At 36.7% G+C, this 26,521-nt stretch overlaps 1 protein-coding gene across 2 annotated transcripts in view; it reads left to right on the top strand.

The window, feature by feature from the left end:
- Positions 1-25,580, top strand: part of exoc2 (exocyst complex component 2) — a 28,091-nt gene extending 2,511 nt beyond the window's left edge. The window contains exons 2-28 of one of the 2 annotated variants that reach the window (XM_056259937.1): positions 561-689; positions 1,799-1,975; positions 2,426-2,552; positions 4,106-4,219; positions 4,306-4,430; positions 6,564-6,644; positions 7,253-7,398; positions 8,010-8,091; positions 8,198-8,300; positions 9,277-9,395; positions 12,797-12,901; positions 13,802-13,926; positions 14,022-14,090; positions 15,008-15,165; positions 15,784-15,905; positions 16,469-16,530; positions 16,629-16,709; positions 16,804-16,863; positions 16,955-17,016; positions 17,410-17,476; positions 19,130-19,246; positions 20,417-20,558; positions 22,988-23,043; positions 23,513-23,635; positions 24,048-24,109; positions 24,279-24,338; positions 25,391-25,580. In XM_056259937.1, coding sequence (XP_056115912.1) covers positions 572-689; positions 1,799-1,975; positions 2,426-2,552; positions 4,106-4,219; positions 4,306-4,430; positions 6,564-6,644; positions 7,253-7,398; positions 8,010-8,091; positions 8,198-8,300; positions 9,277-9,395; positions 12,797-12,901; positions 13,802-13,926; positions 14,022-14,090; positions 15,008-15,165; positions 15,784-15,905; positions 16,469-16,530; positions 16,629-16,709; positions 16,804-16,863; positions 16,955-17,016; positions 17,410-17,476; positions 19,130-19,246; positions 20,417-20,558; positions 22,988-23,043; positions 23,513-23,635; positions 24,048-24,109; positions 24,279-24,338; positions 25,391-25,484 — 2,757 coding nt within the window. In that variant the 5' untranslated portion in view covers positions 561-571 and the 3' untranslated portion in view covers positions 25,485-25,580. Of the gene's footprint in view, positions 1-560; positions 690-1,798; positions 1,976-2,425; positions 2,553-4,105; positions 4,220-4,305; positions 4,431-6,563; positions 6,645-7,252; positions 7,399-8,009; positions 8,092-8,197; positions 8,301-9,276; positions 9,396-12,796; positions 12,902-13,801; positions 13,927-14,021; positions 14,091-15,007; positions 15,166-15,783; positions 15,906-16,468; positions 16,531-16,628; positions 16,710-16,803; positions 16,864-16,954; positions 17,017-17,376; positions 17,477-19,129; positions 19,247-20,416; positions 20,559-22,987; positions 23,044-23,512; positions 23,636-24,047; positions 24,110-24,278; positions 24,339-25,390 lie in introns of both variants that reach the window. The other variant, XM_056259935.1, reaches the window with a different exon arrangement.
- Positions 25,581-26,521: the final 941 nt, after the last annotated feature.

The following is a 26,521-nucleotide window of genomic DNA, read 5'->3' as shown; positions in this document are numbered from 1 at the left end:
CACAATATAACAATTTCACACTATTTCCATAGTATTGTCATCCCCATAAAAACCCTGCAGTGAATATACATGCCATACACCAAATTTAAATACTAGACGTTTTCTGAATCTGCACTGTGGACTCTGAGAACTCAACCATCACCCCTTCCCCTTTATCTCTCTCTCTGGCCCATGCCAGAGACCACACACACACAGAAACTCACCCTCCCAGACCACACAGAGACAGCCATGGGGTCTTGCATGCAAAGCGCCCTGGAGCTGTCAGTTTTGTGCTCCATGTGGGTGTTTATGTATGAGAGAAAGTTTGTGACAGTGCAAAAGCCACAGGAAAAACTGCCATGATTACTGAACTACTTGTAATATTGTATAGTGAGATATCGGTGTTACTCTGAACAGAAACGTGCTTGCTCAGTGGGTGCCGAATGGGTAGATTTATTTGTTCCTGTCTAACGTTTTTAAATGCACTGAACGTGCTGAATGTTTTGATGTATTGCCGTCAGCAGTGATGAGTACGTCGAGTGAGCTTAAACAAAACAGAATTTAACTTTTGTCTCATTTAGGTGTGTGAACAATGTCTCGTGCCCGCCAGCCTCCCTTGGTGACTGGCATCTCACCCAACGAGGGCGCGCCGTGGACAAAAGTCACCATTCGCGGGGAGAACCTGGGCACTGGACCCAATGATCTCATCGGTAATACACATGCTCATAGTCATTGTTACAGTTACAGATACAAACCCTCCTTTTTTAACAAATACACTGTTGTTTAAAAGTTTGAGGTCAGTACGTTTTTTTTTTTTAAAGAAATGTTTCAAAAAGTTCAGGATCCATTAAATTGAAGTGACAGTAAATACATTTGTAATGTTACAAAAAAATTCTATTTCTAATAAATACTTTAAAAAAAATTTAATTTATCGAAGGATCCTGAAAAAAATGTATCCCGGTTTCCACAAAAATATTAAACAGCAGAACTGTTTTCAACATTGATATATTGATAGAATGAATTCTGAAGGATCATGTGACTCTGAAGACTGGAGTAATGGCTGCTGAAAATTCAACTTTGCCATCACAGAAATAAATTGAAATATTGGAATAAGTTAAACTATATTAAAATAGAAAACAGTTATTTTAAATTGTAATAATATTTTACCAATATTACTGTTTTACTGTATTTTTGATAAAAGAAAATGCAGCCTTGGTGAGCATCAGCGACTTCTTTCAAAAAAACCAAACATTTGAACAATTGCGTAATCTATCTTAGATATCTTCTAGAGCATTTTATTTATTAATATAGCAGATGCCTTTATCCAAAACAAAGTGAAATTAAGGAAAAATACAAACACGCAACTTCTGTGAAGCTGAGTTTCTTATATGTGGAGTGATCAGTTTGTGAAATCTGGGAAAAATGAATGAATCAGTACTTTGGGTGTTTTGAATAGAGATTTAAATGGACACGTTATTATATTTGATTGTAACTCAATGAATCTGTAAATAAGCTAAAGTAATGCTTTGTTCAGACAAGCAGCCACAATAAGGGTTTTTTCTTTATTGTTGGCTATATCTAACACAACTTTTTTTACTTTGGAAAATAAAATCAACACATTTGACGTTCCCAAACCTGATCCAAAATATAAACTAAAATCTGATTAAAATGTAATATGATTTTTTTTTTTTTTTAAATAGGCCTGGACAGATAGATTAAATCATATCAGCATCATGATATAGACATGAGCTGAGGTAAAATTGGCCATATTTGATTGACTTCTTTTTCTCTTGGTCATTGTCCATCTCCCACACCACAGGTCTGTCTATCTGTGGTCATAACTGTTTGCTGACAGCAGAATGGATGTCAGCTAGCAAGATAGTGTGTCGAGTTGGTCCTGCTAAAGATGACAAGGGCGAGATCATCGTCACCACCAAGAGTGGAGGCCTGGGGACGTCCACTGTCTCCTTCAAACTGCTCAAACCCGAGAGGATCGGTGAGACACACATTCATAGTGCCCTCAAACTCACATACGCACACTCGGTGAGATCTATCTTACACTGCCAATCTAACACCAATTGTGCTTAATAGCCTGACATCTTGTAAGGTCACATAAACACCTTAAACTGTGTCCTTTATTTGCCGGAAATGTCTGCTTAATCAAAAAACAATTGGCACACCTGGTTTTATCCCAATTGAAGTCACTTTTGTTTTTATGTCAAATCAAAGAAAATCCTGATAATTTTCGATCTCACATAAACATGGTTTTCTTGAGTTATCAACATAGTGTTGTGGATGTAAACACACTCAATTTCCGGTATAGGCAAAATCACAATTTCGGTTTGATTGATTATACACTCTTTAAATGTACACACATGCTCTTTGAAGATGGCAATGGATTTTAAGTGCTCAACCATTGAGTATGTGCATGTTTTTGTATGTTTAGGCATTCTGGATCAGTCTGCGGTCTGGGTTGATGAGTTGAATTACTATGACATGAGGACTGATCGGAACAAAGGCATCTCTCCTCTCTCACTGAGGCCGGCCAACCCTTTGGGCATCGACTTTGACAAGTACAGAAACTTTCACAATTGAGTTTTGTGTTGCTCTCTTATGAACTTACAAAGTATTAAATTTACACCTCCAGTTACAGAGTTCACACAGTGCTGTGCTCCACTCTCACACACATGTGCTTCATTTTTGACTGTCTGGTTAAAACACACACTCACATAGACCAAAACAAATGCGTTTCCTCACACACTTCTCCCAAAAAGCTCTGCTCTGTGTTTATAGAAGTGGACCTCTGTGTTTATAAGGAAGGAGGTTCAGCAGAAAGTAGAAACAGCCCATTGTGTGTATGTCTTCTACCTGGATGATGGCATTGGTTCACTATTTCCTTTGATAGGAAGTGAAAATCTTCCTTTCCCTGACCTCTGCAGCAACCTTTTACTTATTTATATCGATATATTCAGATGAGTACACTACTGTTCTAAAGTTTAGGGTCGGGAAGATTTTTTTTAATGATTTTTAAAGTCTCTTAGGCTCACCAAGGCTGCATTTAAAAAAAAAAAAAAAAAAACAGTACAAAGAGTGAAATAATATATTTTAATTATAATTTTATTTATATATAATACAATTTTCTATTTGAATATATTTGAAAATGTAATTACTTCCTGTGATGGCAAAGCTGAATTTTCAGCATCATTACCCCAGTCTTTAGTGTCACATGATCCTTAGGAAAACATTCTGATATGATGATTTGCTTCTCAAAAAACATTTCTTATTACTAATGTTGAAAACAGTTGTGCTGCTTAATATTATGGAAAATATGGGAACCATAATATTTATGGAAACCATCATATTTTTTATAGTGCTGTCAGTTAAACGCGTTATTAACGGCGCAATTTTTTTATCGTGAGATTAACGTTCTTTTTGGCCTAGCAAACTTTGTAGTTTTTTTCACATGCTGTTACAACAAACAGTAAAGTTAGAAAAACTACAACACCACACCGGATCTAGCTAGACCGGAAACAAAACAACAGGCACGCCGCACACACTTGTTTGGGCTTGCGAGCCGGCCAAATCCACTTTCCCATGTTGATAAGAGCATTAAAATGAGAAAAAAATAATGGGACAAAATATAAATCAAGGGACATTTAGAATAGATAAAAATGTGCGATTAATTGCGAGTTAACTATGACATTAATTTAAATATTTGAATCGTTTGACAGCACTAATTTTTTAGGATTCTTTGAAAAATAGAAAGTTCAAAATAGCATGTATTTTTAATAGATTTTTTTTGTAACATTATAAATGTCTTTACTGTCACTTTTGATTTATTAAACGGGTCCATGCAGAATTAAAAATGCTTACTGACCCCAAACTTTTTAACAGTATAGTGCATATGAATCTTATGCATTTCATCAGTGTATTCTGTGCCACATCACAAGACACAATGGGTTGGCTAAGCTTGTGTGATGCTGTTTACGTATATCCGGACAGATCTGGTTTGTACCCTGTCTGGTTTCTCTCTATCATCTGTAGTGTGGTAGAGCAGGTCTATGATCTGTGGTGTTTGTCACGATGGGTCTCTGTGTGTCTTCAAACTCTGTCTTCTGTTCTTCAGAGGGAAGGTTCCTCTGAAGGATCTGGAGAACATGTTCCCTGGTATGAGTGGAGACTTCACCAGCGAGAATTTCTCTGCCACCTGGTATCTCATCGAGAACCATTCTTCAACCGGGTTGGTCTATTTACCGTCTTTCCATCTTTTAATCTGCCAAAATAGATTTGTGTGTAATGTGGTGTTAATGTTTGTTGCTGTTGTAGTTTTGAGCATCTGCGTGTGGCAGTGGGAAATCTTAAGAAACAAGCTAGTAAGAAGAATGAGGGCAGTCTGGCCTACGTGAAAGGAGGTCTCAGCACTTTCTTTGAGGCTCAGGATGCTCTTGCATGTACGTATGCTTGTTTTTTTAAACGCATATAAACAAAATATTATTCATGCATTCGACTGAAGGAAACGGAAGCATTTCTGAAAGAAAAAGAATATTCACTGGGAAGTAATATAGGGGGGGACTGGATTATTTCCATGAGGATTTTGTTGCTTTAGGTCATGCTGGAATTATTGTGTTAAAATTACTCATCCCATAAACACAATATCGTAATGACCATTGATCATAATTTAAGTTTTATTTGTGAATATTGACTGTACAGTAAAGGTTTAACACAATTTTAGGCGAACAAATTTTATACTGAACATCAGTGTAAAATTACGATCCAAATTACATACTGTATTTTTCCCCTCGGGTGCTCTGATCAATCATGGCTGGATAGAAACATTTCCACAAAATGTATTATTTAACAGTTTTGGCTTTCATCGATACTGCAACCTAAACTTAATTTCTTATTGAACTGTCTGGATGTAGACCTTTTTTTTGACAACTTTTTAACACCCACATTAAGACAAATGCAACTCCTGATAATGTCGAAGTCCCTACCAAATATGTTATTGTAACTCAGGCTTAAATTACATTACATAAATCCCATCAGAATGGGGATACTTTCAGTAAAATGTGTCCGCTAACTTGCTGGGTTGGTGCTTGTATAATGAGCATTAAAGGTAAAGCTCAAATAGATACTATGAATACTAGATCTGACATTTAACAAAATTAGGTGCATGTGCATTTTATTCAAGTTTTTTCACTTCTTGTGTCATTGTACACAGGTGTATGAGTTTTCTCAAACTGCTCTCATCAGAGGTCAATGTCACAAAATAGATATTTTTGTGTGTGTAGGACTTGTCTCGGGTCACTTGTCTTGAGTCAAACAGAAGAGCTATTCTTAGCACTGCGTATCCATGTGATTGACGGGCATGGGGACGGATAACGAGGCGTGGTTGTCATAATGTTTAGATGAGGTTGTAATAAGGTTGTCATTGTGCTGAGAGGAAACGAGAGAGCAGCAAACGGAAGCTGCACTGATTCCCAGAGAAGACTCCCAAAACTTACCAGGCAGAAGTCAAAACATACCTCAGAGACAGAGGAAGCGTACCACACAGCATTCCGGACCCCAGGGGGAGCCGGGGTTAGTCCTGACGTCATTGTGTACAGAAGTTTCCCAAATCCAGATGTGGAGAGAAAAAATAGACTTCATTTAGTTTTAGTTTTTTTTTTATTCCAATTTAATGGAATATATATATATATATATATATATATATATATATATATATTATGCAGATAGTCAGTCCTAAAGCACACATTTAATATGTGTGTGTATATATATATATACTGTATATACATACATATTCAATTTGTGCTTTAGGACTGACTATCTGCACTGTTGTTATGCCAATGATGAAATCTTATCAGTTTGCAGGGTCTCTTAAATTCAGTTTTTTTATTATCACATTCTAATGTGATTATTAAACTTCAATAGGCTATGATTGATTTAAATAAATATGATGTTCAAAGTCAAAACACGCCACTGTGCACATTCTACAGTGTTGTGGTTTCAGTGTAGTTAACAATTAATGAATACCGCACATGTATGGCAAGTGATTGCTTATGGTCTACTGTTGATGAAGGATGACAGTGCTTACATTATGGTGTTTATATTGTGAAATGCTATAGATGGTTGTAAGAGTGAATATTTTATCACACTCATCTGAGCAGCTTGTAGTAACGCAGTAGTAGTACGTAGTAACGTATAGGCAATAATTTCTGTACAAAATAAGAGTCTTGATTGTCTTTCTGGCTTGTTTGAAATGAATTTGTTCTACATTATTAACAATTTTCTTTCTTTTTTTTTCTCCTTTCTTTTTTGTTTGTGCAGGTCTTAAAAAGGGTCTTAAATTAGATTTTTTTTAACTGCAGATACGCAGTGTTTGTTCAGACAGTATAATAGAATGTTTAAAAGAACAGCATTTTTTAATAGAAAAGATTTTTAACATTTATAAAAGTCTTTACTGTTCTTTTTTGACCATCTGAATGCGTCTTTGCTGAATAATATTAATTCCTAAAAACAAAATTACTGACCCCAAACGGTAGTCTAAACATTTCCTTTTTTTTTCTCCTCCTTTTTTTGTCTAGCTATCCATCAGAAGCTTGAATCAGACGGCACTGAGAAGGTGGAGGGCTCTATGACCCAGCGACTAGAGAACGTTCTTAACAGTAAGACATAAAACCAAACACATGGTCAGAATCGCACACGATTACACAAAGCAGCTAAATTTAGGATCAGAGTTGCATATGCATTCTCTTTAGACCATCAAAGCCACACATTTCATGCAGACCTCGGCGTGTTTCTGTGAGTGCGTGTGCGTGTGTTCGAGAGCACTCATATCCCAATCATATCTCCATGTCAATTCTCTCATGTGACGGTGGGTCAATAAACACGCTCGTTTCCTGCGGGCCGCACAAATAAACCAGTCACACACACTGACATGCTTTCATCGCCGACCCCTCCTTTTCCTCCTCACCACCCGTCTTTACATGTACATTTAGATGTATGTTCTTACCAAAGCCACTTATTGCCTTTGACTCTCTCAGCCAATCACAAACAGACTCATTGTTGGAAAAAAAGGCTGGTCAGACTTTTATAGTGGTCAGGAGGCTGGTTCTTATTAAATCGGACAAAGGGAATCCAGAATAGCTCTGACCACCCAAGAAGAGATCTTGAATTTATTTGAAACTGAGGAAGGATGATTAAACCACTTTTTATCAGCTGTTATCCTTTTACACCCTTTTTTCATTTCTTTCCATTTGCTCATTCCTCTCAGGAGCAAGTGAAACTGCTGACACCCTGTTTCAAGAAGTGTTGGGCAGAAAGGACAAGGCCGACTCAACACGCAACGCTCTCAACGTTCTCCAGAGATTCAAATTTTTGTTTAACCTGCCACTCAACATTGAACGCAACATCCAGAAGGTGGCATCTCCCGTACACACACACACACACTCTCTCTAACACTCTTATCTACACGATTATAATACTGTGGGGTCAGTAAGATTTAAAAAAAATAAATTAATACCTTTATTCAGCAATGATGCTCTAGATTGATTAAAAGTGACAGTAAAATCATTTATAATCTTTCAAAGTATTAGTATTTCAAATAATTGCTGTTTTTTCTAATTTTCTATTTAACAAAGTATCCTATGTTTTCTTTACAAAAATATTAAGCAGCACAACTGTTTTTAACAATGATAATGATAAGAAATGTTTCTTGAGCATTAAATCATCATATTTTTTTTTTCCTTTCTGAAATGATGCTGAAAATTCAGCTTTGGCATCACAGGAATAAATTACATTTTAAAATAAATAAAAAATAGAAAACTGTTATTTTGAATTGTAATATTTGAAAATATAAATAAAAAAATGACTGTATTTTTTGATCAAATAAATGCAGCCTTGGTGAGCATAGACTTATTTTTTTTTAAATTGTACCGACCCCAAACTTTTGAACGGTAGTGTATACACTCTGCAATATATACAAATTATCTCTGAATGCTAAACTGACAGTGTATCTGTTTCCCATCCAGGGGGATTATGATGTGGTCATCAATGATTATGAGAAAGCCAAATCTTTGTTTGGGAACACAGAGGTCCCAGTCTTTAAGAAAGGTGATCTGATAATATCTGATAGTATATGTTAATATGACATGCATCCTCTTATGTACATTCATGTTAGCTGGAGTATTGAAAGATCGTCCTGCGTGTGTGTTTGTAGTGTATTCAGAGGTGGAGACTCGGATAGAAGCCCTGAGGAAACTGCTTATGGATAAACTTCTGGAGACACCATCCACTTTACATGATCAGAAACGCTATATCAGGTGTGTGACAAGCGACTTGCAGTGACAAACTGCGATTCCTTTTCTTAGAGAACTGAAACACAATATCAGTGTCCAGTGACAACTAAGTTCAGAACATTTTTAATTTACATAAATTAGTAACAATGCAATTACGATCAATGCGAGTGAAGAGAGTGGAGCTCACAATGTCCATCACTTGTGACTTTTTTTGTGTCACTTTTTTTTACTTTTGGATGCCAGGGACCCCCCAAATCAGATATTTCCCTGGTGGACCCCCCTCCCAAAATATAAAGGCAGCTATTTCATGTTAAAATACTTATTTATATTCTGAGAAAGTCAACTTAAAAATATTTATTTTAATTATAAATATTAATTTCATTATAATATATACACTACCGTTCAAAAGTTTAGGGTCGTTGATGTTTTTTAAAGAAGTCTCTTAATGCTCTTATGATAAAAAAAAAATATGGTAAAAACAGTAATATTGTGAAATATTATTTAAATTAAAATCACTGTTTTCTATTTGAATCATTTTTAAAATGTAATTTCTTCTTATTATTATCAATGCTGAAAACAGTTGTGCTGCTCAAGTTTAAATTCAAAAGAATATTTAAATCATTTATTTGAAGTGAAAATCAATTTAATGCCTTATTAAATAAAAGAATATATTTTTAAGACTTTTTTTTTTACTGTCCCCAAGTCTTTGAACGGTAGTGTAAATAATTTATATTGAATTATACATTTTTTAAGTAATTACATTCCCTGCCTTTTATATTATATACTATTATAAATATTGAAATATTGCAGAATGTTATTATTTTGTATTATATTTTTGTATATAACTGTGGTCAGATTTTCAAAAGCTTTAATTTATGGGACCCAATAGCATTAAAGCATTGTTGACCTGTCATTGTAAGAGGGGCTTAAGGGTGTCCTGAAAAAACGATGCAATTATATTCATGATGATCTAACGATTCTCTTTTTTTTTTTTTTTTAGATATCTGTCGGATCTGCATGCTCCAGGTGATCCGGCATGGCAGTGTATAATCGCACAACACAAGTGGATCCTGCAGCTGATGCAAAACTGTAAAGAAGATTTTATCAAAGAGCAGAAAGGTACAGACACAAATAGTTTGAAATAAATTTATGGTTTCTCTACCACTCCGAAGAGTGAAAGCAGTGTGTGTGTTCTGCCCTGTGTGTGTGTGTTTAGATAGAGAGCAGCCCGTGTGTGGTCTGGTCATGACCCTATAGAGAACAGGAAGTCCACAGAGCTCTATAGTGTGGCAGAGCTGAGGGGGGTTTGCTGTAGAGAGAGGCAGACATCAGGGAATTCAAGAAGAGAGAGGAGCATAGATAAACACAGGAGATGATTGGACACCTGGATCAACACCAGCACTCATTTTTTATATAGAAAGAGAGAGAGTAAACATCCAAGTGGCTCAATGGTATACGTCTTTATCTGTGTGTGAGAGAAACATGACATGTGTACACTATCTGAACATATTGAGTGTTTCAGACTATATCAACAATTTAATCAAGGCTAAGGAAGAGCCCAAAAAGACCTTTAGTGCCATCTATTGTCAGAGAATAGGTACTGCATGATAACTACCAGTAACACAGTACCTACCACAAGGTTGTACATTTGAACCTTACCACAGGGTGATTGTCCTATTATAAGGGTTTTGTAAGTTACTTTGGATAAAAGCAGTCGTCTCATGACTTGCACTCAAATCACAAGGAAAGAAAGAAATGATAACCCATTAAATAAAAAATGTACCTTTTAATTTAAAGGGGTCATATAATGCCATTTTTGTACAAGCTAGTATGATTGTTAAGGGTCTAAATTAAAAGTTTGTAATATACTTTAATTAAAAATTCTCATTAGTATTGTAAGAAAACACTTATTTTACTTGGTCAAAAACAGCTCTGTTTTCAGCACGCCGTTTCAGTTTATATGACTTTAAATGATCATGAGCTTTGCTCACCCCGCCTCTCTGTTCTGTGCGTACACCGTTTGTAACACAATAACCATAATGCGTTGTTCAGTATAAACGTGGGATTATGAATTATATTGAGAACATCATACATAGAAAATATGCCGTAATGTACCCTACGTGTAAACCTTAGACGCATTCATTGTGAAGCGTGCAGCTAGCGATTTGCAACGATTAATATAAATTAGGGCTGTCAAATGATTAATCGCGATTAATCGCATCCAAAATAAAAGTTTGTGTTTACATAATATATGTGGGTGCTCTGTGTATAATTATATTATATACACTCACCGGCCACTTTATTAGGTACACCTGTCCAACTGCTCGTTAACACTTAATTTCTAAGCAGCCAATCACATGGCGGCAACTCAGTGCATTTAGGCATGTAGACATGGTCAAGACAATCTCCTGCAGTTCAAACCGAGCATCAGTATGGGGAAGAAAGTTGATTTGAGTGACTTTGAACGTGGCATGATTGTTGGTGCCAGAAGGGCTGGTCTGAGTATTTCAGAAACTGCTAATCTACTGGGATTTTCACGCACAACCATCTCTAGGGTTTACAGAGAATGGTCCGAAAAAGAATAAACATCCAGTGAGCGGCAGTTCTGTGGGCGGAAATGCCTTGTTGATGCCAGAGGTCAGAGGAGAATGGCCAGACTGGTTCGAGCTGATAGAAGGGCAACAGTGACTGAAATAACCACTCGTTACAACCGAGGTATGCAGCAAAGCATTTGTGAACCCACAACACTCACAACCTTGAGGCGGATGGGCTACAACAGCAGAAGACTCCACCGGGTACCACTCATCTCCACTACAAATAGGAAAAAGAGGCTACAATTTGCAAGAGCTCACCAAAATTGAACAGTTGAAGACTGGAAAAATGTTGCCTGGTCTGATGAGTCTCGATTTCTGTTGAGACATTCAGATGTTAGAGTCAGAATTTGGCGTAAACAGAATGAGAACATGGAACCATCATGCCTTGTTACCACTGTGCAGGCTGGTGGTGGTGGTGTAATGGTGTGGGGGATGTTTTCCTGGCACACTTTAGGCCCCTTAGTGCCAATTGGGCATCGTTTAAATGCCACGGCCTACCTGAGCATTGTTTCTGACCATGTCCATCCCTTTATGGCCACCATGTACCCATCCTCTGATGGCTACTTCCACCATGTCACAAAGCTCTAATCATTTCAAATTGGTTCCTTGAACATGACAATGAGTTCACTGTACTAAAATGGCCTCCACAGTCACCAGATCTCAACCCAATAGAGCATCTTTGGGATGTGGTGGAACGGGAGATTCGCATCATGGATGTGCAGCCGACAAATCTGCGGCAACTGTGTGATGCCATCATGTCAATATGGACCAAACTCCCTGAGGAATGCTTCCAGCACCTTGTTGAATCTATGCCACGAAGAATTGAGGCAGTTCTGAAGGCAAAAGGGGGTCCAACCCGTTACTAGCATGGGGTACCTAATAAAGTGGCCGGTGAGTGTATATAAATACACACACATTCTTGTATATATTTAAGAAATATTTTCATGTATATACTGTATATAGATTTATATATAATTTTTATTATATATAAATATAAATATTTTATATATAAATAATTTTTTTTCTTAAATATACATGCATGTGTGTGTATTTATATATATACAAAATAATTATACACAGAGCACCCACATATATTATGTAAACACAAACTTTTATTTTGGATGCGATTAATCGCGATTAATCATTTGACAGCCCTAATATAAATATTAATATAAAGTTTAATAAAACGTTACACTCACTTCAGTTGTTCTAGAGGTTCAGCAGGAACACGAATATCTGGTACCGATCCTTTTTTCATGAGCAGCTTCTTAGCAAAACCAGCTTTATACTGACCCTCGTTTATAAAGCAGTCTGGTGTGTGAAATGATTCGCGCAAACATGAAAGCATTGACGTTGCTCGTGGGGAATATTCCCTTCGAAAACAAACTCAGCCACTGCGTCTTCAGCGGTTCGGATTCAGGAACATTAAAATGACTGCTGTGTTCGTTATTACACCCAAGAACAGAACACCACAATCGCCTAGACGCCATTCTGCTCATAGACAGTGCTCCAGCATATCAACAATGACCGCGCCGGTCCGCGCAGACTATAATTGACAGCTCGCGAGGGCGGGTCTGTGTTGAAACGCTGCTGTCAATCAACAATCGTGGGAGGGGCTTCCGACCGTGTGACATCACAGTCGAACGGCTCGATTTGAGGCAGGGGAAAACATATAAGGAGATTAAAACAAAAACACTGGATGGATTTTTATCATTTTATGATGGTTGTGTACAGGCACTGCCAACACACATTTCAGTACAATCAACTTGTGAAAGTGCATGTACCATTATATGACCCCTTTAAGCGTAAACTGTCAACCTCAAGCAAAACTCTCTTTATTTTTGCAAACATGATTGATTGTTAAATGCTGAGGTATGTAGATGAGCATTCATCGTGTCTGTCTGTCTGTCTGTCTGTCTGTCTCAGTGGGTGGTGTTGGGTTAGAGCTGGATCGTTCCTCAGCTCTGAAGAAGATCAGCCTCTCAGCTCCAGTGAAGAGAGGAGGCAGCTTCCAGAAGCCTAAAGATGACTGTGAGTACAATAACAGAAAGATCAACATACATTACTGTTTGAAAGACGTCGCTTATCCTCACGAAGGCTGCAATTATTCTATCAAAAAGTACTGTCTATTTCTATTTTAATATATTTATTCCTGTGATGCAAAGCTGAATTTTCAGCAGCTATTATTTACCAAGGATTCATTAAATTGATCAAAAGTGAAGACAGTTATAATGTTACAAAAGATTTCTATTTGCCCTTTTTGTTCATTCAAGAATCCTGAAAACAGAAACAGGTTTCCACAGAAATACTAAAAAGCAACTGTTTCCAACATTTATAATACACACACACACACACACACACACACACACACACACACACACACACACACACACACACACACACACACACACACATATATGTATACACAACTGTTTTTCGACATTGATAATAAAAAATAAAAATCTTGAGCTTCAAATCAGCATATTAGGATGATTTCAGAAGGATAATGTGACGGTGAATATTGGAGTAATGGCTTCTGAAAAATCAGCTTTGCTATCCAAGGAATAAATGACATCTTCAAATATATTCAAATAGCAAACATTTATTTTAAATTGTAATATTTCACAATATAATTGTTTTTGCTGTATTTTTGATCAAATAAATGCAGCCTTGGTAAGCATACGATACTTAGTTAAAAAATCTTGCTTGCCAAAAACATTTGAACGTAGTGTATATCCTTTGTATACATTGACAGAAAATGTTCTTATTTGCTGATTTGGTCACTTTCTGTAGAATTTCAAATGATGGGTTTGAAACTGAGCCTAGTTAGGACGAGTTGTGAAACTCACAGAAATCTCATTATCAGCCATCATCATTTCATAACCAGAATGCTGCTGTCTTTGTAACAGTATATCATACATATTTTCTCAGCGTGGCACTATAAGAGCCCTCAGCAGGTGAGGTTTGTGGAGAAACTCTCAGACGTGGTCATCAGCCAGCTGCCCAACTTCTGGAAACTCTGGATCTCTTACGTCAACGGCAGCCTGTTTAGTGAGGTAGTTATACACACACACACAAATATACCTTCTGGGTGTTAGAAACAAAGGCTAGTGTAATCACTCAGACTTGCTGACTGTGTTGTCTTGGACAGACTGGAGAGAAGTCCGGTCAGGTGGAGAAGTTAAAGAAGAACGCTCGGCAAAGACAGAATGACTTTAAGGTTAGTAAAGCAGCTGGAATGTTTTTTTGCTTATAGTCTGGAGATTGAAAGTGTGAGCATGAGTCACTAAGGTCTGAGACCAGTGATGCTCCAAAATTTAGTCTGAAATCATAGACTGAAACAGTGATGTTTCATTAGCGCTGCTCCAAAGACACTGTTTGCCTCTGTCAGTGTCCATTTCCTTCACACAGCGTGGGTAAGCTACAACAGATAAACTGTCAGCTGTGTGGATGCTAGGGCTGGCTTGACAATATTGATTTCTCTTTTTAATCGAATTTAATTGTGATGAACCAAGGTCTTAGTTGTAGCATGAAATAAACATGAATAAACACAATACAACTTACTGAAATGTATCATGTCACATGTAATCGCTCAACAGTGTTTCACCCGCGGACAGACATCAATAAAACAGCTTGTAAACAATGACTCGTGATGTTACATTTACGTCAGGAAAGCCATTTAGTGTCCATAGCTTGTTAGACAGCTAAAAAAAAAAAAATCTAGAGAGGAGCATTATGCTAAATACAGTATGTGCACTATATTACATATTCATTTTATTTTTTACTTAACCTGTTGTCTTCATTATTTAATGTTTGTTTGAATAAATCTGTCATGAAAATTGTCATTTTTTTACACCCACCATTTCAAAAAGCTATTTGGATGTGCAATTTAAATTTTTATATACAACTTAGTTTTTGTTTGAGTTTTGATAATAAATACATTTAACTAAGTCATAATTAGAAACTTTATTTTTAGTTTGAGTTCTGGGTTTTGGCTAAATAAAACTTGAATTTCGGTTTCGTTGTTTGTGTAAAATATGTAATTTGTTGCATCACTCTTTGAGACAACCTATGTGTGAAGGCAAGGGTAATTTTCACTGTATAATGTGTTTGATTGGCACATTTGATTGTGTGTAGGCCATGATTGAAGAGGTGACCCGTCGTCTGGTGCAGTTAGTTCGAGGAGCTCTGTTACCCTCCTCTCTTACAGAGCTGCAGCTGAGGCAGTATGGCGGCTGGGACACCAAAACCCCTCTCAGTGGATGCTGGCTCACACAGGTCATCCATACCGTCAGGTACATGTGTGAATTTGTAGTAGGAATAAGTGATGCGACAAAACAAAAATTTGTAGTTATTATAAGGATTTTATAATATAAAGGAATCATTCATCCGACAATGAAAATTCTGTCATCATTTACATTTCTTCTGTGCAATCAATAATCAATATGTGCAATATTTTGAGAAATGTCTTGCATGTTTTGTTTTGTTTTTGTCCATACAATGGAAGTCAATGGGCGCCAAAACTGTTTGGTTAACAATATTTTTCATCTTCTTTTACATTCCACTGAAGAAAGCAAGTCATACAATTGAGAGAGAGTAACAATGTTAGTTTTTGGGTGAAGAATGTTTGTTGTGCTGTGTCTCTCTGTAAACATGACTTCTTTTTCGTCAATTCAATCATCATCATTTGCATTTACATTAGAGCCGGTTAAACCAGAATTATTGTACTTGCAGTTATTTTCCATTTCACAGATTCTGTTATTGGATGTTAAAATAACTGTTTCTGTTGGCATTTTTAGCCTGTTTTTCCGTTCGAAAAAGCAGAAATTATGGTGTATCCTTTGTGGGAATGATATTTCACCATCTTGTATTTTCATATAAAGCTCATTTGATGCTCTCTCTCTGTCTCTCAGGTTGAGTCACGAGGCTCTGTCAGCTCTGGAGATTCCCAATGACCTGCTTCAGGTGATTCAGGATTTACTGCAGGACCTCCGTGTGCACTGCCTGCTGACCACACTACAGCACACTGAAGAGGGTAAAACTACATTCCCTGAGCTTTTAGTAAATGTCTCCGTTTCAGTTCAGGCAAACAATGGCAAATGTGATTGCTGAAATGTTCTGCAGAATATCTGCTCAAAATTCACTGAAAAATTATTATTCATCTACAAGACACAAGCGGGAAGTAACCTTTTCTTGTAATTGGCCTTGTAGATAAGCTTATTGGTCAGCAATGATCATCTCAAGATGGACTCGTCAATATATCGGTCTGTCACTAATGTGGAATTGTAACAGTAGAGGGAGCTATAGAGCTCTCAACTAAATGGATTTGCATTCATGTTCAGTATAAACAGCTCAGTAGTTTTTTTGTTTTTTTTTTAAATAGTTTTAATAAAACAGCTCTAGTAAATTTAAGTTTTGATCGCTTAGTCAACATCTGGAGCAGTATAACTAATTTTAGTAGCCAAACAATTATTCAGATAATTTCTAATCTCAAGGCTCAGTCTCTGCGTCTTACTTTTTCAGAAGACTAGATTTCCCAGTTAAAGTAGCTTTCTCTTTTTGTACTGGTTTAATGTAACTAAACTTTGTGTTGTTTAGATGTAAAGAGACTTGCAAAAAAAGAAGACTGGGTTGTGGACAATGAGGGAATTACGTCACTGGTACATCTTTTATGCTTTTATTATATTCCATTCTAGTTTATTTCATTCTAATAACTTGCAGATTAAAAACTTGCGGATAAACGGTGTGTGTGTTTCAGCCGGCCCAGTTTGAGCAGTGTATGGTTCAGATGCTGCAGTCTCTGAAGGAGCCCATGGAGTGTAAACCTGGAGAGATCAATGTACAAACCCTCACACTATACTCATCCCCAGCCTTTCCACTGCAGATTATATAGAGATTAATCAATCAATGTGCGTCTCTCTCTTCGTCTTTAGATCTTAAATCTGGATGTGGTTCAAGACAAAGCTTGCGAACAGTGTGTTTCTATCATGAAGGTATTGTGTGTTGGTATCTGTCGTTTTGTTGGGATTTGTAAAAATAATTCCTGCTGTTTGAAAAGTATTTTTATGTCTCTACTCGGTTTAGGTCTTTATTAAATGTCTCGAGCAGCTCAGCATCAAGACTGATGGAGACATCGACACCTCTCAGTGAGTTTTATTGTCTCTTTAAAAAATATATATATATATATATATAAATATATATATATATATATATATATATATAAAAAAAAACTAAAATTCATTTAATAACTCGAAAAATGTCAAGTGGTGTAACAATTATGTAGAAAAAAAGTTTTTTAAAACTCCTTTTCTGTTTCTTGGTTTTCTTGTTATTCGACAATTAAATGGCTTCTTTCATGTTGGGTAGGCCACTCTGATTTTGATTTGGTGGACAGTTTTTTTCAAACTGAGGCCCGGTTTGAAAATCTTAGATTATTCAGGACGAAAATGAGTGTCATGTCACTGACCCGTATATGTAATGTTTAGGCTGAATGTTTAATTTTACAGTGGGAGGGGACTATCAAAGTCTTTCTCTTTCAGTTTGTCTGTGGACTTGGCTTCACCTGATCTTTTTGGAAGCATCAAAGAAGACTTTAGTTCAAAACCAGTAAGGATGTTCTTCACCTCTCCTCCTGATTTCCACCTTTCTCCATGTTCCATCTTGTCTTGCTCTCTCTTCAGAGAACTAATGCATATTACAGTGTGCTAAAGATACATATAATTAATTTCATTATTCACATATTAATATAAAATAAATAAAAATGTCTAAGCTGTGGCCTAGCAGTTAGCACATCAAGCTGTGGTGCTTATATTGGAGACAGGTTTGAATCTGGCTTGCGTCGAGTACTCTTCACTTTTTTTAGTCGTCAATCCACTTTCACAAAAAAGGCAAAATAAACAAAACACAGTATGAGGGAACTGATTACCACCGCATGTAGTCCAAAATGTGGTATTTATTTCATGGTAAAGTAAACTGTAGAGGTGGATGTCACTGTAAGCGACAGGAAATTTGAGTACAGAGAATAGGAAGTGGAGATAACAGCCTCCTTCACTCTGCTCTGGCATGTTCAGCTTGTTTTAAACGATTAGTCACAGAGGGCCCTGACTGAAAGCCAAATAACACTGGGTTGATGTGTAGTATCAGAACCACAGAGTGTCACAGTTTTACTGAAAGCTGAAAGCCTGATAGATGAAAAGATTGAGAGAAAGAGAGTGAGCGAAAGAGAGAGAGAGAAACCTGGTAATGGGGCCATGTGTTTAAATTTTCAAAACGAAACAGCATCTCATCGATTGAAGATATTCAGAGACCTCATGTAACCTTGAAGTGCTTCCTCCCTCCATTAAATCCGTCGTATTTGTGCTTATTCAGTAATGCTTTAGGTATATGTGTGCAGTGCACACATTTGCTTGAGTAAAGTTTAAACCACATAAATAGAGTTTACAGTGACCCCATAATGTATTTGGAGTCTTCTTGATACTTAAGTCAGGCTTTAAAAGGACTGAATGACTTTACCCTATATACAAAATATTAAACCAAAGTGGCATCTGCAAAGTGAAGGTGGTCTGAAGGTAATTTTTAGTGGTTTAATTTTCCTAGCAGGCCAACCACATTAACATTTGACAACCGGAAAGTGTAAAAATACTACTTTTTTTTGTGTGTGTAAATTCTGAACTATATATTATATTTGTTTGTAATTTGAAACATGGCGTTTTTCTTATAATATTTGTTTTATATTTAAACTAAATGCCTTTCTGTTTAATATTTTGTCATATAATGCAAAAAAAATAAATCATGTTTTTTTTTTTCCAAAATACTTTGTGGCCACTGTAATTTCTTAGTTCTGAAGAACCCTTTTCCTGAGAAAACATCCTGTGTTCCGTTATGGATGTCTTTGTCACAGTTTCCATCTGCAACACAGCAAACATTCGAGCATCACGCACAGGAGTCATGTGTTGTGAAAAACAGCAGCTTTCTCTTCAGAGAGCACAGTGCTGTAGCCGCTCACATGGGGTTTCCCCTAGCCTGCAGTGGAAGAGCTGCAGGTTTCCCCTCTATCTCTCTCTCTTTCTCTATTTTACTCTCTCTTTCTTTCACAGACTGGTTCATGGTTCACCAGATTTTAAATGAAGGCATAATAATACCCATCATATCTATAATTTGTTTTTCAAGAAAAATACCCCAAAAATCTCTCTCTATATATATATGTGTGTGTGTTCATGTTAACCAAATCAGTTGCTGTGTGTGTTCTGACCCATGTAGGAGCAACGTCTCCTCATCATCCTCAGTAACTGTCAGTATCTGGAGAGACACACGTTTCTCAATCTGGCTGAGCACCTGGAGAAGAACGGCTTCACCACTGCAGAGAAGATCATCAGGGTACAAAGACACATGCACACTTCCTTTTTCCCCTCTTACTCCAGTCCACAGTTGGCATTTTCTTTTTTCTAAGCGATAACAGGTGTGATTCTAAGTTTGGTCATTTATGTTTTCTTTTACTGAAGTGAGAATGACTCACACAGATTATGGAGAAGCTCAAGGGTTTTTCATGGTAGCATTAGAACACACTCACTCGAGGTGGCTTTTGTGCCCTGTAGGGGAGAGCGTGAAAGCCCTTGCGAAAAGGTTATGGTTGGCCTTTCCAGTAAATGCAGATCATAGTGAATGAGTGTGTTGGGCTTAAAGCGATTGTGTAGATAAATTTAGTGCGATGAGAAAAATAAAATGGGGGCAATGAATGAGGAATTCAAGCCATATCTTGGGATCAGAATATCATAAAAAGGGGTTCTATCAGGCTCTATATACACTTTTTGGGGTCATTTTATAGTTTTAGTTTTAATTAATTTAGTTTTAATTTTTATATTTTGATTTAATTTTATGACTTAACCTGCTTCTAAACATACTTAATCACTAGAAAAAATTTAAACAACCCATTAAACATGAAAGTATTATGCAATCATTTAAGACATTTCTCCTGAAATAGAACATTTTTGGCATAAAGCGTTCTTTATCATTGGGTCAAGAACCCTAGGGTGCTATATAGAACTCCATTGAACCTTTTTTTTCTAAGCACACCTTAACAACTGCATAGCAACACACTTAAAACACCAAATAGTAACATTCTGGCAACCATGCACAATAGCATCAGATTTGTATGAACAAGGCTTTTTCATTTTATATAAAAGTCTAGTTATTAATGTGTAACAACATTTAGACAACTTCTCAGAGAAGATTGACTCTCATCTATCTTGGCAGATGTCCATCTCTGGTGTTTTACTGAGATCCCAGAGATCTGTCCCCTTTTAAGATGGTGCTTTCCATTTTGGTTTTTGAGTACTTCCCTAAAGTTAAACACACATCAGAATGATGGACATGCATGAGTGGTCTCTACTCATTCTGCAAGAAGTGTGTGATGAGCGGTGATTGTGTGTGATGTTAATGGTTTCTTAAGGTCACATGCACTTCTGTGTTGCAGGATAAAATGTTACATGATCTGTGAAAGCCATCAGTGGTTTGTGATTAAACCGAATGCATGCCTATAATCTTCAGGTCAGCATAGAGGCATTGAGACAGCTGGACGAATATCTGTTTGAGACATACATCGAGAAAAAATCTGATCCTATTGTCGGCTCGTTGGAACCTGGCATCTACGCCGGATACTTTGACTGGAAGGACTGCCTGCTACCTACAGGTATCACACACCTGGATCATGCCATGTGTATATTGACAACACTGTGGATGTTTCCAAAAAATGTTGTCTGCTTGAATGTTGAAAGACCATCACCATGGAGATGGTACTGGAAGGATCCAAAAACACTCTTGATTCTGCAGTTTCAGTCTGCTGTCATTGCTTTTGTGTCACAGTTTCAGTCGTGGTAGTGTGTGTATATTTAGTATGATTAGGTCTGTGTGGCGCATACTTGACTAAATGCTATTGTTTGTGAATCATTTGTGTACTTGCAAGGACACTTCCTGCTTCTTCTGAAACATTATAAGTAGAACTGTGTAAAACCAATTAACTTTCCTTTGCAAATTGCCACTGCTCCTGTTTATTTACCAGTCAATTAGGAAAATCATCATCTTTAGCTTCAAAATACACAAACCAAATTGTAGTACACATTAATGTACATAATAACTAATGTGATGTCATGTTATTTACAATACCGTTCAGAAGTTTGGAGTCAGTATGATGTTGTTTTTTTAAGAAACGAATGCTTTTATTTAGTATGGATGCATGCAGTAGATAATGGCTGCTGAAAATTCAGCTTCACAGGAATCAATTAAATTGTAAAATATTTTCAGATAGAAAACAGTTATTAGGGGCCAAGCACTGAAAGTGCGTAGGCACCTCTTGAAATCGTTGGCGTTCTTATTATTCTTCTTCCGTATGGAAGTCTATGGCAGCCCATAGAACCGCTTGTGGGAAAGTTATTAAATTTGGCACACTGATAGAGGACAGTCTGAACAGTCTTCATAGCAAATTTGGATTCTCTAACTCAATCCCTCTAGCGCCACCAACTGTCCAAAGTTTCACTCATGTTGATGCTAATAACTTTTGAACCGTTCAGGCTAGAAACAAAAATCTTGTTTCCTCTGATTCTTTGGCTCAAGCCGATTTGAACGTCATTTTCTGTCATGGAAATCTTTCTGCCATTTTGAATTATCTGAAAAACCTACTTTTTCGAACTCCTCCTAGACGGTTGCTTCAATTTTCACAAAAATTGAAGCAGATCATCTTCAGACCATGCCGACAAAAAGTTATGGAATTCAAGTTGATTCGTCAAACCGTTCTCGAATACTGCGCAATCTAATTTTACGTAGCACTTGCGAAAACAGACTTAAGGCTGTATCTCCGCAACACTTTATCATATTCAGACCGAACTTGGTACATTTCATCACAAGCATGACCTGAGGCGACATGCTGCGTTTCGGCGCAGCGCCACCTACTGGTCCAGAGATACGAAAATGGGCTATTTTTGCTTATAACTTCTGAACGATTTGTCCAAAAATCATAAAAGTGGTCCGCCATCTTTATTTTCTTTTAAAACCTATTTTTTCTAACTTCTCCTAGACCGTTCGTCCGATTTTCACCAAAATCAATTAGTATCATCTCCAGACTGTGCCGAGTAAAAGTTATGGATTTCGTGTCGATAGCGTTTTCGTATACCCCAGCAGCAAATTTGAGGCATGATGCCAAAATGACTCTTCAGGCTTTATCTGCAATGCCTTAACATATTGACACCAAACTTTGTATGTGTCAGTGTCACTTCACTCTGTCCACATCACATTGATTTCGTAACAGCGCCACCTATCGGTCGAAAGTGATAAAATATTAAATCATCTTATAAGTTACTGTATATATGATTTTTCAGCCATTACCCCAAAATCCAGTTGGTCTGACACTCCCAGCCATGTTGGCATCTCTTATCATCTTCTTGCGCTTGCCCCCAATAATTGCTGCTTGCAGCTATATTTTAAAATTGTAATAGTACTTCACAATATTACTGTTTTTAATATATTTTTGGTCAAATAAATGCAGTCTTGGTGAGCATAAGAGACTTCTCCCTAAAAACAAAAAAAAATCGTACTGACCGCAAACATTTGAACGGTATGCTATTGTATGCTATTTGATTCCTAGAGTGACTAATAAATGTGGGTGTCACATGCATGCAAAGAGAACCAGGAACTTATTACTTTAACAGTGCAAAGAAAGTAAATAAACATATGAAACAATTTGGGATATGTTAAAGAGGTTGATTTTGCTTGATCGCAGTGTGGAGGAAAAGTTGCCTATATAAGCAAGTGGTAAATGGTACTCCCACTGTGTGAACTCATGGACCAATGTCTGCCTTGCAGCAAATCAGTTCATTAATATTCCTATAATGTAACCAATATTCATGAAGCAAGCCATGCCTGACAGTTTTTTCTCTGAGCAACTTAATTGTAGGAAGAAAGACGTGACAACTAGGCAAAACCATATCATACTTGTGAAGAGAAACTGATGAGATTTTTCATTTTTCACTACATTTCAGATGATTCCTTATCCCCTGTTTAAACTTTAAATCGCAAGAACATTACTCGTGTATCTACCTTTTCTCATTCTCTTTGTTTCTGACTCAGGTGTGAGGAGTTATTTGAAGGAGGCTTTGGTCAGCATTATCTCTGTTCATGCTGAGGTGAGATGCACAAACTTTCAGTTCATCTCTGCTTCAAAAGATTCCCCGTTAGACATCTTACACCTTGAGAATGTCACATTTCTGATCCAAAACCTAGTGATCAACTTACTAAGACAGCAATTAATAGGTTAACAGGCTTTATATATGTACACTTTCAATTTTAAAAAGTAGGCACAACATTGGACTGCCTTATAAATTACCTGCCAAATTCTAAGGCAGCATCACATTGCCTTTGTGGTTAAGACAATCCCAGAATTCAAAGCGACAAGCTTGGTGAAAAAAATCATGACTGAATGCACAGTCAGCTGTATATAAAAACTACAGTTCAAAGGTTTGGGGTCAGTAAGATTTATTTAATTTATTGATGGCAAAGCTGAAATTTCCCCTGCCATATATATTTTTATTCAGCACTAAAACATATTGTTAAAAGTTGACATTCTCAAAGATTCTTTGTTCCTTGCTCTATCAGGTTTTCACGATTTCCAAGGAGCTGGTTACTCGTGTTTTATCAAAGATCATTGAAGCTGTAGCAGAAGAAATGAGTCGTCTGATGCAGTGTGTGTCCTCCTTTAGTAAAAACGGTGCACTGCAGGTACAGCTCACACCTCACATACACTTTTCAGAACAGTTAGCATGTGATCTTAAAGGGATAGTCTGTGAAAATTAGATAAAGTGACAATTCGGTCATCATTTACTCACCCATCATGTTGTTCCAAACCTGTAATAATTTCTTTCTTCACAAAATGAGTTATTTTGAAGAATGAATGAATCTTCTGGTGAAGATTTTCAACTGTTTGGTTACCCCCTCGATTTTTTTTCCATCGTATGGAAGTCAATGGAGCCCATCAACTGTTTGTTTACCCATATACTTTAAAATATCTTCTTTTTTGTTCAGCAGAAGAAAGAAATTACTACAGGTTTGGAACAACTTGAGGTGAACTATCCCTTTAAGGTATTGAAATCTGCACCATCATTTTATTTTTCATTAATAATTCTCTCTCCAGGCACGTCTGGAAATCTGTGCGTTGCTAGACGCCATAGAGCTGTACCTCACATCAGAGAGTCGGTAAGACCTAAACATGTTCAACATTGATTCATGTCTCAATACAAAAGCTAAACTAGCTTACACTAATGACAGATAAGAAACAGAAAAGCATAACTTTGGCTAAACCAAAAAGCGTTTGTCTGATAATTTGTTTCTTTGTGAGTGTGTGATGTTCTTTTCTGTGTCTCAGCTCTAGTTTTAAACAGGCATTGGAAGCGCTACCACAACTACAGAGTGGAGCCGACAAAAAGTGAGTTAAATCTCAAATCACAATTACATTGTGCCTTACACTGACAAATAAATGTTAACTACTGGTCATCAGAGATGGTGATAATTAGCACCAAGCTCACCCATTAAATGTCATGCCACATGTGCAAGTGACCTTGTTCAGTTTGTGAAACCCGAGGGAGGGTTTCTAGCAGACCAATCACAGCGCTTGCAGTCCGCATAGAATTGAATTACGTAAGGGTACGCCGTAGGCTACGCATCCTACACATAGCCTACGACGTAGGTACGGTGTGAGTTTGACACAGAACTGACAGAAAAATAAATTGGGCTTTTGGTGTAAATCATAAATCACTGAGCAAGCCCTGATAATATGAATCAATTCAAATTGTGAAACTTTTAGAACTAGTGGGAAAGCATTATCTTCTTTATAGTGATCAACCTGCATTTAAAGTGGGAAAATATGAAATTGCAAGAATGACTTTTGATAGCATTCATTTGAATGGGTTGAAAGTCATCAACTGAGTGATAATGTTTTATATCATATGCCATCCATTTTCCAGCTAAAGTGTGTTTATGAATTAATGTCATGGAGTTGTATCATGCAAGTTGTAAGATAACCGGATATAACCGCAAATAAAAAAAAAAATCTTAATATTTATATTGATAAACATGAAACATTTTTAACACATACAGTACACTTCTGTTCAAAAGTTTGAGGTTGGTAAGATTTTTTGTTTTGTTTTAAGTCTTATGCTCACCCAGGCTGTATTTATTTGATCCAAAATACATTATACTATTATACATTATACTATTTAAATATGTTATTATACTGTAAATATTAATGTAATTTATTCTTCTGATGACAAAGCTGAATTTTCTGCATTATAATATATATATTATATTACATTATATTATAATGCTGAATATATATATATATATAGATTATTTATTAAGTTTACGAAAAGTACAGATATATTTTGTGATGATTTTGTTTATTTGAGGGTACATTTGGCTCTTTTCTAATCTCTCTCTCTCTCTCTCGATTTCTCTCTCTCTCACTCTCTCTATTCTCAGGCTCTTGGAGGAGCTACTGAATAAGTTTAAGAGCAGTATGAAGCTACAGCTTAACTGCTTCAAGCCTGCCTCTTTTCAGCCTGTGAAGCGATAAACCTTTACAAACCCCAACATTTCAACAACGCCTCTGCGATGTAACACTTAGAAACCATTTCAGTTTTAAAAACCATTAAAAGCCAATCTAGTGCAACTAATATAGCCTTTTCTATCTACTGAACAGTGCTTGTGTTTATGAGGATGTGGAAGTCTGTTGATAATTGATATGACACGTTGTACTACCTTTTTGCCCATCTTATTGACCACAGTGCAGTTAAAAGCCTAAATAAATCTGTGCACTTACACAAAAGTGGGTTTTCTGCAAATGGTATTGTGCAAAATAGTTGCTAGAGTAATTGCCAGGATTGTGCTTTTGTGTGTGTGAGAGAGGTAGAAATAGCAAGAGTTTTGCTCTTTGTAGATGAAACTATTGAGTTCTGAAATGACTCTTTTCCTCATTTCATCAAAAGAGTCGTTTTGTGCTGAAGTCTATTATGACCACACTATCAACGATGCTTTAACACACCCTGTCTTGTGTTAGACAGAAAGACGCACCCTGCCCCTCCTCAGCAGTGTTGGGGTATTTTTACCTGTTCCGGGAGGAAGTGTTCGTTATTGAGAGATGTCCTTTACTGTAAACCTCTATTATTTGCCGTGTAACCCAGCATTGGCATGTGGTTTAGGAGTTTATGATATAACTAACTAAAACACAAGCTAGGCACTGAGTTAAGTCTATTAAGCTTTTTACCTTCCCTTTAGTGTGTAATGTACAGTAGCTGTTTGTGTGTGTAAACGATCTATAAAGTTATATAGGTCAACAAAAAAACAACACTTGCCTGAAACACCAAATTTTTACGTTTTTAGGCCTGTAATTATTTCTGTGACTTAGCAACAGTAGTGGCCAAATGAGATGCCTGGAGGGGATATTTGCACAATTTGCTTTTAATGACACTTCAGGGTTAAACAATCAAAATATGAAGAGTGCGTTATGTTGGGAAGAGGAATACACTTAACTTGGTCAAGGTGTTAAAATCACAAAATTATTTGGCCATAAAGACAAACTCCAGCATATTATGTATGGGTTTTATTGTATTA

The sequence above is a fragment of the Rhinichthys klamathensis genome, unplaced genomic scaffold (genome assembly GCF_029890125.1).
Source record: "Rhinichthys klamathensis goyatoka isolate OS25496 unplaced genomic scaffold, OSU_Roscu_1.1 h1tg000170l_1, whole genome shotgun sequence".
Lineage (NCBI taxonomy): Eukaryota > Metazoa > Chordata > Actinopteri > Cypriniformes > Leuciscidae > Rhinichthys > Rhinichthys klamathensis.
The sequence above is the reverse complement of the archived record's forward strand: the minus strand, read 5'-3'. Positions and strand labels throughout refer to the sequence as shown.